This window comes from Pundamilia nyererei, unplaced genomic scaffold, assembly GCF_000239375.1.
Source record: "Pundamilia nyererei isolate P.nyererei 1_Seehausen unplaced genomic scaffold, PunNye1.0 scaffold00130, whole genome shotgun sequence".
Lineage (NCBI taxonomy): Eukaryota > Metazoa > Chordata > Actinopteri > Cichliformes > Cichlidae > Pundamilia > Pundamilia nyererei.
Genome location: NW_005187531.1, coordinates 947,728 through 958,864, shown reverse-complemented (window position 1 = coordinate 958,864; position 11,137 = coordinate 947,728). Strand labels below are relative to the sequence as shown.

Below are 11,137 nucleotides of genomic sequence, written 5' to 3'. Positions count from 1 at the left end.
AATAATTATTATTATTATTATTATTATTATTATTATCATTATTATTATTATTATGCTTAAAATAAAGATTGTGCATTCTCAATTTGTTCTTGGCTGGGAATATCATGGTTTCATGACTAGTGTGCTGACAGAAAAAGCACCAATATTAGTTAGAGCCTGCATGCTATTGGAATAGAGCAGAACTAATCCAGGATAACATGGTGTTAGGTTTAAATTATCTTGATGACAGTCAAATAGTATATTCAGTTCTTTCATTTAGTTTGATTGCGCTGTTATTTTTTATCCATCTTAGAAGAAGAAATGTTCACAACCTAAACTGGATAACCTGGATTATCCACAAAGAAAGGAAATGAGTAGAATGATGTGCTTTTCGTAATATGTGAAAAGAGACTCAGAATTTCCCCTCATGGAGTTTTTTTTTTTTCCTGGTTTTCCAAACAAGGTGGAAAAAGAGGCATCATTTAAATTGCTACATCATAACTGAGCCAGCCAGGCCTTAGCTCTGCCTAAAGGGGATTCAGTTGGCTTGAAGATAACCAGATCCACCCCACAGCTAAACAAACACGGCTGCGCAACTCAGGCACTTATAAGGAAGGCATTACCAACTCGGGCTTGCTATTTAGAAACTTAAGAATGCAGCCTAAAACAGCCCACTAGAACTGAAATACACCAGTGGCTCCAGTTCACAGGCTGTTCTTGGGTCACCAGCAATGGCAACATCTATTCATTTTACACAAATCAAGTAATACATAATATATACATAGCTTCTTACACTTAAAATAAAGTGTTACTGGCAGCTGCCAGATTGTTTGACCACACTTTCAAGTACTAAAAACCTCCAACAGAACAACATGAATGATTTTTAGTTAGTAAGAAATGATTTCTCAATGGAATTCTGAGATCTGTGGATCAGTTTGAGATTATCTGCACGAGAAGAAGTCAGTGTCATACAAGCAGGCAAGCTATAACCCCAGATGCACCACTGAACTTTAAAATCCAGCCTGCTGCAGGTGTTTCTGGAGAAATACTTTACTTTGAATAGAAAGAAGAATCAGGACAGATGTAGCTCAGTGTACCCGTTAACCACTGATTTCTCAGTTTTGTGTGAAAAATTCTTCAGTTTCACACACTCCACCCTTAACGCACTCGGAGTGAGTGGACAGGAAACCCTTTCCCTCCTGAATGAAAGGACTCAGTCATGAATCAACACACAAATGTGTGCTTACGCACAGAGAAACTGTGAAAGCATATGTTCCCCTGAACAGTTAGTTTATTTTAAGCTAAACAGCCAAGTGTGTGTTAAAAACTCAATAAATGATTCCTGGCAACAGGAACTTGAAGTATATTAACAACTTAACAAAAGGACATTTATCTCAAATACATTCTGAAATCCAATCCACCAGAGAGAGCAGTCAGTTCATATTAGAAGTGAACAAAATATATGGCAAAAAAATGGCAATTTTTTAAGGCACAGCTGTTAAGCTTTTCACCCTTTATATGTGGCGATTGACCAGTTACCGGTATGTACACATGCACATGTTTGCCTTAGCTAATGTTTCCCGGCTCACCTACACTGACGCCACCCTGTCGGACCTCAGCTACCATAGGTCCGCCACTGCTGCATGCCTCACACTAGGGAGAATATTCACCGCTTCTTTCTTGTAGTTAGCTTGTTTGACGCTATACTGTGCGAGCTACCTATTTGCTACATTCCCTTTGCGTGTCTGTGTGGCAGGTTCAAATATATTAATAAATTCAATTCGGACAGGATAAAAAATGAACAGCATTTTTTTAAATAAATCTTTTTCACTTACCTCCGTGTCCTGCTCCAGAGTCAATTATTGGCGTGCCGCCAGGCCACGACCCAAATGAAGAAATGAAATGTCTTATATCGTTTCTGCCTAATTTTTTAGGCAGTTGGAAGCTAGAGGCTCTGGTTATAGGCTACCCCTTAGAGGAACCTTAGAGGCTGCACAGTAAACATCACCGCTATTGACCCCAAATCATAACAAAAGACCTCTGAAGGCAAAAATACCCCACGCCGAAATAATTTGAAAATATTTTACTGTCTGTACATGTGGCAACCGACCCCCCAAAAACACACTGTTCCCTTCGGTCCTTTATGGCTACAAAATATGAAATAAGCTCCGCTGCTTCCTGAGACCGTCGGGCTCGTCAGACGTTCCGACAACGCAACGGCGTAGCGCCTGAATGACGCTAACGCCGACCAATCAGCGATGACTAAAAGAATCCGTGTTTTCTTCTGCCCAATAAAACGTGACCTCTACATAAGGGTGATAGATTGGCCAATAAAAGCATCCAAGCCGCCCTGCAAGAGTCGGGGACGGGTCCAGCTAGCAAGCGTTTGCAGCGATGAAAGAATTTCCAGCGGTTGGAGGCTTTGGTACATAATTTTATTGGTTGTGCTTAGCGCAAATTCTTACTAAAATAGCTTTTATTATTCTGATAATTTGCAAGGATTAAATGGTATTTTATTGTAAAATGTTCTTCACACATAATTATGAAATACCGTATCAATGAGAGGGTATGTAAGGCCAATAAAAGGTCACATTGGTGATCAATACACAAGCATCAGGTTTCTAATCGTTGACTAAATGAAAAAGCTGCAGGAGTTAGTTATACTGAAATGTTACTGCTATTCAAAATATAAGTAGAACTAATCGAAACCACACGGATATTTTATTGGACAGCGTTTATCTAGTGGCAATAAACCAGATAGAACGTAATAAAGTATGATAAGATAAAAGTCACACAGTCCACATTTATAGCACTTTCTATTAAGGCACAATCTGAGACCTTTGCCATAGCAGTTTGAGATGATAACAGCTTGTCTGCCTACAAATCCTTTAAAAAGTGCTCATTGTTTAAACTAGAAACCGAAATAAATGTGTCCGCATTCCAACATTGTTACAGTAGAGCCCTTCAAAAAGGAACGGACTTGTTTCCTTAATAATCCCATCAGTGGTGCTTAGAAATGTCTTCATCCTATCTGGACTCTTTCATTTCCTTGTAGATTGTCCTATAGACCTTTGGGATAAACAAAGAACATTAAAGGGAGAAGCTACACTAATCACATGTGAATGAAAACGCAGATAACAAAATTTGAGCACAGACAAAGTTTTGTTGACCAAACCAGGGCAGGTGAAGATTTGCTGTCATAAATCTCCTCATTCGGGCGGGTTAAGTGCTTTTACTGTTAGGACCATGATGTCAACATGCAGACAGGCGGGTGGGTCCCGCTAACACGTCTGGGTGTGGTGGCCAGCAGACAAGGCTGTTTTTATATTTCTCACATCAATGGGGCCCACTGAGCTGTGACACAGCACCTATATTTAGATTTGGGCTATAAAGTCTCTGGCCTGCAGCCTGGGTTTCACAAAGTTCAGTCTGAAATGGATTCAGCCAATATGAAAGCATTTGTTTCGCAAAAATCAAGATTGCACTGCATGACTTGTGAAAATATTTTAGTTGCAAATGTGACAAAGGTGATTTTTGCTCTTTAGGTTTTTTTTAAATATGATGTATCAGACTGACTAGGAGTTAGAACAGAACACACGCATGTACATAACTTTCTGTAATGTGAAATTTTCATGCCTTTTACGGAAACGTTTCAAACCGTCGATAGAACCAGATTATGGAGTTGGTTTTTTCCCCTCCTTTAAATTTTTTTTTCCTTTCACTATTGTTTTTGTCAAAACACATTATGAAATAGACAAGAGCCACAGCTTAGTTCCTCAAAGCTGTGTCCATCAGAATTTCCTTTAAAGGTCACATGAACTGAAATGTGGTCATTCTTTAATTGTAATTGTTTCAGTTTCTGCTAGTGTATCAGTTCCAATGAAAAAAATGAAACTGATGCAATGCCACAAACAAACTCCAACAATTAACATCACCCACATGGTTCGTGTACAAAACGCTTGTGGTAACAGTTTGCAAATTATATAAAAAAAGGGATATTATTAACACTTATTTGGCTGTCCACGGTTTATTTAAAAAAGAAAATACCTCAGAGAGATGAGCTATCAATATCTACAAAATCTGACATAAATATATAACATATAGTGTACATAAATCACATAACACCTGTCAGATTGGTCTCCTCAGGCCCACAGAGAAGTTTTTTTTGTTTTTTAAAATAAAAATTTCAGGAAGAAGATCCGTGTGCATGTAAAGACACCATCCTTCATCCTTCTTTAGCTGAGCTGCAGAAAACAAACAAAAAACATAAAGATGACCTCATCCACACAGAACCGCTTCAGCATCTACATGTTCACACATTTGACATGTGAACACACACCATGTTTGGCAGTTTCAACGATGGCCTATTGTGGCTGAAGGCAAAGAAAATAAAAATAGCTGAAAAGACTGAAAATTGTCCAGAATCATATTATGCATTCCTCGGGTCAGGATTCAGCCGGTGATGGCTGGCTGGGTGCCCCGTTGCGGGTGCGGAGCTGAGATTGGGCAATGTCAGCCAGTGCACTCTGGATCTTCTCCAGGAGCATATCGCCGCGGTAAACCACCTCTTCTAGCCGAGCTGCTGCCTCATGGTTCTCCTCCTCCAGCTGCCGCAGACTGGCCGCCTGATGAGAGGTCACAGTCAGTCAGATTTAATGAAAACAGCTTTGGTGTTTTTATTTTCCCTTTTGTGGAGCGTCAAATAACTGATAACAACTGAGTGAAGGTTTCCTTTAATTGTGTATAACTTGGGAGCATCAGATCTCACAATAACTGACTGAATAATAAAAGAATTCCCACCTGGTACACCCAATATCCCCACACAGTGCAGGTGGTGTGTGTGAGCAACTTTTAAATAGTTGATGAGAACCACTTTGTACAAGTTTTGTTTCACGGTTCAAAAGCTGCCATCAGACTGTGACGAGATTCCATGCATGATTCACAATGTGTGCAGAAAGTCTCCTGAGACGTGGTCTTACAGCTGATCATTTCTAACAGCTTTGTATGACAGATGTCTTTTTACTTTATATCTAAAACCAGTTGCGTGTATTGTCGGCCCTCAGAGAGCTACAGGGAAACTAGAACTTCTGGGCTGTGCAAGTCTCATTCACAAAATTCCACTGACATCTGACAGCACTAATATCTAAAAAAAATGCTGCCCTGTGGTCCGCATGAAGATAGAAGTATCCTTGCACAAAGAACCAACACCACTGATTATACAATATTGCTCGGCTGTTTTTCAGAAAGACTGACGACTACTGCTCCGACTTATAAAAAGCTAGAAATGACATGAGCTGACATGAGCTGTAAGGATGGCTTACTTTCTTATAACATTACCTAGAGATAAATATCATACTTGTTTGAGAAAGAGCAGCACCTACTCGGCTCAGAAAAGGCATTTGGAGCTTGTAATGACATTAAGCATGATTGGTCCATGCAGTTTAAAAGCAATGAAAGTTTGTTTTTTGTTTCTTAAATACCTAATTTTCCAGCAATATATACAATTATTAGTCACGTCATCAGCAAAAATGTGCATACTGCCAAGATCCATGAATCTTTTAGAGAAATCATTTAACAACAATGCTGGTGATTTTCCTTTGGCTCAGACTAAAACTTCCTCTATGCAGGGAAACTCCCCCCTTCCCTGTGTACTCAGAGTCTAAGTTTCCCAAACATTACCAATTTGGCAGTTTTAACTGGTTTAAGTGAGCTTTACCATTTACTTAATGGATGTTCCTCAAAATAATCTCGTTATCGGAACACTCCAGCCGTGGTGTTTATCGTTCCTCTCTTGAGTGAAGGCCATATAATATTAAAAGAGATGTTTTTGCTTTTTTGTCTACTGATAAAAGTCTCTGGAAACAGATCAAAAAGTTAGCAAGTTTTCCAAGTACCACTAATGTCATTCAAAGATATTTGTGTTACAAATGCTCACTGGGAGTACTGTGTATTGCACTAAGATATGCTTGCTGGGAAACATCCTATTCTCAATTTTCTGTTCTTTAATCTATTCTAGTCTAATCTAATAGCAGAAAGCAGTGCACAGGAAAGTGACACTTGATGTCATGTATCTTTCTATTTACGGGAGAGAGATCAACACAAGAATGACTGTTGTTGTCTTTAACATATTTCACTATAGACTATAAACAGTTTGCTTACACACAAAACACACTTCCCTCTGCTGACTGATAGCTAGACATACTAACAGTGCTCCTCTACTTGAATTAGTTTTTTTTTTTATGTCTGGGAAAATAGAATTAATACATTGAAATACATATATACACATGTGAAATAGTCGGTGATACTTATGAATGTGCTGACCTGCAGAGCTGCTGTGGACTCCTCACTAGGCAACGAGTCTATGAGTACATCCACATCTTTGGCTGTTCGGGCTATAAGGGCTGCAAACAGCTGGGCATACTCTAAACAGAGATCAAGAAAAACAAAACACAGGTGAAACATCCTGCATATCATTCATTTATTTTTATATATATAAAAATAACAGAACACAAACACACACTCTACATGCTGTTGAGCCACAGAAAGTACCCCCTCCCCCCCTTTTTTTATAAGAGAAAAATCATTATGTACCATAATATTCAGAGTGAAAAGATAAAATGTCACTAAATATTGAGTAAAATGTAAAGAAGTGGTGAAACTAAATCATTTGAGTTGTAGAGAGACACTCATCATGAATGATATGTAGGTGTAGTGATGGAGACCCGGTGTTGTATGATCAGGGGGGAGTACTGTACAAAGCACCAATGTGGACATTTTCATTCCTGTTTCAGACAAATTTTTTCAAGCCAACAAGCTGTTCCACATTATGTAAGCCAGTCTGTACTGCATATGTCAGTTTGCATAAGATTTTGTCCGTGTAGCCTAGGGCTGCCACGATTAGTCGACTAGTCACGATTACGTCGACTATCAAAATCGTCGACAACTAATTTAATAGTCGACGTGTTGTTTGAAGCTTTGTAAGATCCCAAAAGACGCGGGAATAAGTAGTAGGATTTAAGAGTGTAATAACAGACTGAAACAGAAGATGGCAGCACTGCATGTACAAGGATACCAGCTGCCGTTAAACCCCGAAGAAGAAGAAGCAGCGTCCGGTATCGTAGCGTCCAAATTCAGGAACTGCATCCTACTGTGCCCCCATTTGTAGGCCGATTACGTTACAGTGACACGACGAAGACTGTCCGAATTCGAAGACTCTGACAAATGCGGCCGACAAATGCGCCCTGAGTAAATCGGTTTGGCTGCAATTAAAGTTATAGTTTTTACAAAGCTGAAGAAACGTCAAGAAGATAACTGATTATCAGAAGTGTGAGATCCTCGAGAATATACTCAGGTGTCCTGTTATATTTTAGATAGCAAGGAGCAGACGGCTGAGTTTATTAAACTTCACCAAAACAATCTGCAAATTTCATTAAAATGTAATAAACTATCATCTTGTCTTTATTTTTAGTTAGCACATACCTTACACACTTAAAGCTGTAAGCTAATGATAGTTATATAAGAGCAGATGCATGCTGGTGCAATAAGCTGTAAGTTTTACGTCCAATGGATGCATGATCTGATTAGTCAACTAATCGCAAAAATAATCGGTGACTAGTCGACTATCAAAATAATCGTTTGTGGCAGCCCTAGTGTAGCCTGATGATTCTGGGTATGCAACCTCTACAGACATGCTTGTGTGCAGTGCACCAAGAGATCAACAGCACATGTAGCACTGGCTGACAGTGATAATACTGGAAACTAATTTGCTGACGAGTTCACTTTAACAGGAAAGGGAGTAACAGAGGAGTTCACCACAAAGAGGAAACAGTGGCAAAAATAATCAACAATTAAAAAAAGCAGCATGAGAAACACAGACAGTGGATACGTAGACAATTTTCAATACCGCGTTTCATTTCACTGCAAAGAAGTTATTTTTATATTATGACATATCTTTTCTGTATCAGGGTCGAAGTTGAAGGAGAAACTGAACAAATGCAAACAAGTCTAGCTCACAGACTGTTCCGCATAATTGTTATACTGCCCTCTGGTGACAGCACACAGCTATAACATGTACCAACACACAGCTATATACTGGGCTGGAAATCACCAGAGACCCTTTGATACCACATTTTTACAATATATTACTGTCATTTTCAACATTATATGATATGCTAAATATTGCAATAACATATACTACAATTTATGTCCTAAAAGTTGAACTTTATCAGTATCTGTTTTATCCAATGAGATAAAGTAATCTCACTGCAAAATGAGATTGTCAAGCATCCCCCATCACTGTTATTAAAACCTGCCACAAATGTTACTATAAAATAAGAGTCATTCTGACTGATATCAGTCTGAGGTTCAATAGGTCAAGTTGGCAATTACATGCAATCTGTTTCTGATTGCATGGGCAACAAACACATGTTGTCCATAGGGAAGTTGCACAGTGACCTCTGGTGGAGAAGCTATGCAACGTCATTGATGAGTGTTTCTCTCATCTCCTCTTGAATTCTTATTTTTTTATATTTAGTAGCTTTTAAAAAGCAGATATCAATAGAGAGACAAATAAATAATATCAACTGATATAAAAACTATGGTTAAAATTAATGTCATAGTAAAAAACACACAAACCTTCTGTTGGGTTTGCTGGCTGATCCTTGTTGATAGCTGTCTGGATGTTACTGAAAGATGCAGGAGGTGCACACTGTTGCAGGACGCCGATAGCATTACAAAACTGATCCGCAAGCTGGACACACAAAACAAAACCAGTAATAGGTTACGCTGTCGTTTAAACAAGACAATAGCTGCTGATGAGAACATAAACTTCAGGCAAAAGAAATTTAAAGAGGTTTCTTTTACCAGTTTTATCAAGGTATGTTTTTTTTTTTTAAATTATAAAATATAGGTATTTAGTTTACCAGTGTCAACCATAAGGAGGCCATAATCCAATTTTACCCACTGTGAAAATGTGAAGGCGTGCTTAAGTTTTGGATTTTTAAATGTATTTTCATAAGTTTTACAGCTTCTCCTGAAGATAAAACGTCCCCCAAATAATTAAATGAGAGAAAGTTCATTTTTTAAACCATCTACTATAGAAATCTATGCTTTTTACAATGGGTTCACATTACAAAATATATTATTACAGGACAGTCTACACAACAAGCCAAAAGAACGTTTTCTGTTATTTTTGCACATTTATTTCCTACAATTTAAGCCCAACGAGTCACACTGACAAATTTTTCTTTATTGTGCAGAAAAACTAAGAAGGACTTTTAAAACCAACATCTTTTTCTTATATTACAATATCTCAGGGATTAAATGTATAGTTAAAGTTCTGACTGAGAGTGACAGAAAGGGGAGTGTCACTGATCGGCCCAAAGTGTGTTGTATGTAGGCCACCTAGTAAAAGGATGTTTGACATCCCTGGTCTAGAACCACCCTTAAATTATTATTATTATTTTGTTTGTTTGTTTGTTTTGGAAAATGGCAAATAGTTGCAGCGGGAGTTGAAAATAGTTGAAACGGGAGAAAACACGTGGAATTACAGTATGTAAGGCAAAAACAGATTTTGCAGTATTCTAGCAAGCTGGTACAACATGAAGGATCAAAATCTGACCTACTTTTCTCCATTCGTAATTCCTATAAGTTCAACATCTGTTCAAGACCACTGAAAAAAAAATAAGCAAATTTGGTCCCTTGCAAGCCAAATATAAAGAAATTACCTTTGCACAGTATTGTAGTAACACTGTTTTCTTTCCAAATATATTTATTTTGTATCATTTTGTTCAATGAAGCTACTCAAAACGACGTTTTAACACTGTAACACTTCATTGTTTAAAATAACTTAGCTGGTTTGGTCGTTTAGTAACACAGGCCTTTAGCTATAATTGCTATAATGGTTAGCTACCCCGTGTTGTTGACACGTTACTAAACTACTCGGGCCACTGGTTTGCGTTAGCTACCAACTCTAAACGACATAACGATGCATTTTATATTTTTAACACCTCCTTCTACCAAAGAATGTTTAAAATATTCAACATTTGCCTTACCGAATTGACTGCGTCTTGAAGTTGTGTTAGCCGGTCCGCCATATTGTCTGTTTCTGACGTAACTGTCGCGAGAACATAAAACATCTCGCGGTATATTCGGTATTTTGGGAACCTTGGTTGTCATAGGTTGGGTTACTTACTTTTATCATCTCACAACTGGGTTCACAGCAAACTTGAAACGCGTTAAAATCGATATTTTCATATCAGCAGAGATTATCTTCTATTTTAACGAGGAACGGATCTTTATTAGAGCCTGTTTGTGGGTGCTTTATGAGGACTAATGTTAGCCTTTAGCTAATATTAGCTGCCAAACATCAACAGGAAGTAGCAGCGGGGTTAACGCAATTCCAATGTCTTGTACTGTGGCTTCCCCAGGTATGATCATTTTTGTTTCTTTAATTCATTATCTAAATTGAATGGCAACACTGATTTGTTATACGCACCCGTTTATAATGCGAGCATGTAAGTGGATTTGCATGAAAGCTTAACTCTGATTAGTAAGTTGGCTAATAAGTGAGCCGAGCTTGTGTATGTATGTATGTGTTGTTAAAATATGTTTTACGTTGTCAGCTAACTGAATTTGGAAAACTGAGATACTAATCCCCTTCACGTTTTATATAGCTGAGACGAATATGCTTCCAAAGTAATCATGTAAAGTGAATCTGACACCTAAAACACGTAAGGCTTGCTCCTAATCGAATTAGCTGACACGGCAGCTGTAATGACGAGTAGGTCGAGGAGGAGAAAGCCTAGATTCAATGTCAATGAATGATTTTTAGCTGGTATTTCGAAGTCAGAGCTGACGCTTCAGTTGAGGTTACTTCTTGGTTTACAGATATTTTTAAAATTGTATAATACCAATATCGCGGTGTTGTTGTTTGAACAAATAAAACAGAACTAGATCAAGCATGTTTAAAAAAATATTAAAGTGATCATCATATAAAAAAAGACTACTTTTATAGAAAATGACTGATGTAACCTATTGCTGCTTAACAGCAGCAATACAAGGAGTGCAGAATTATTAGGCAAATGAGTATTTTGTCCACATCATCCTCTTCATGCATGTTGTCTTACTCCAAGCTGTATAGGCTCGAAAGCCTACTACC

The 11,137-nt window shown here is 38.1% G+C and overlaps 3 protein-coding genes across 3 annotated transcripts in view; 1 reads left to right on the top strand and 2 right to left on the bottom strand.

The window, feature by feature from the left end:
- LOC102199019 (serine/threonine-protein kinase 38-like) overlaps positions 1-2,212 on the bottom strand; it is a 16,626-nt gene extending 14,414 nt beyond the window's left edge. Inside the window, exon 1 of the mRNA XM_005743314.1 lies at positions 1,815-2,212. The gene's annotated coding sequence lies outside the window, so the exon portion shown is untranslated. The remainder of the gene's footprint in view (positions 1-1,814) is intronic.
- A 486-nt stretch (positions 2,213-2,698) lies between these two features.
- med21 (mediator complex subunit 21) lies at positions 2,699-10,129 on the bottom strand. The gene is made up of 4 exons (XM_005743312.2): positions 10,032-10,129; positions 8,614-8,728; positions 6,301-6,401; positions 2,699-4,604 (listed from the first exon to the last, which is right to left on the bottom strand). Exons 1-4 carry the CDS (start codon positions 10,113-10,115, stop codon positions 4,425-4,427), a joined length of 480 nt encoding a protein of 159 aa, XP_005743369.1. The 5' UTR covers positions 10,116-10,129; the 3' UTR covers positions 2,699-4,424.
- A 220-nt stretch (positions 10,130-10,349) lies between these two features.
- fgfr1op2 (FGFR1 oncogene partner 2) overlaps positions 10,350-11,137 on the top strand; it is a 5,323-nt gene continuing 4,535 nt past the window's right edge. The window contains exon 1 of the mRNA XM_005743313.2: positions 10,350-10,406. Coding sequence (XP_005743370.1) covers positions 10,382-10,406 — 25 coding nt within the window. The 5' untranslated portion in view covers positions 10,350-10,381. The remainder of the gene's footprint in view (positions 10,407-11,137) is intronic.

Excerpts from the sequence above, each read along its gene's own strand:
- med21 (XM_005743312.2), bottom strand. The coding sequence starts at position 10,115 with ATGTTTTATGTTCTCGCGACAGTTACGTCAGAAACAGACAATATGGCG. Across the intron at positions 6,402-8,613 it reads GCCAGCAAACCCAACAGAAG|AGTATGCCCAGCTGTTTGCA; the intron begins GTTTGTGTGTTT and ends ATCTCTGTTTAG. Across the intron at positions 4,605-6,300 it reads AGTCCACAGCAGCTCTGCAG|GCGGCCAGTCTGCGGCAGCT; the intron begins GTCAGCACATTC and ends ACCTCTCATCAG.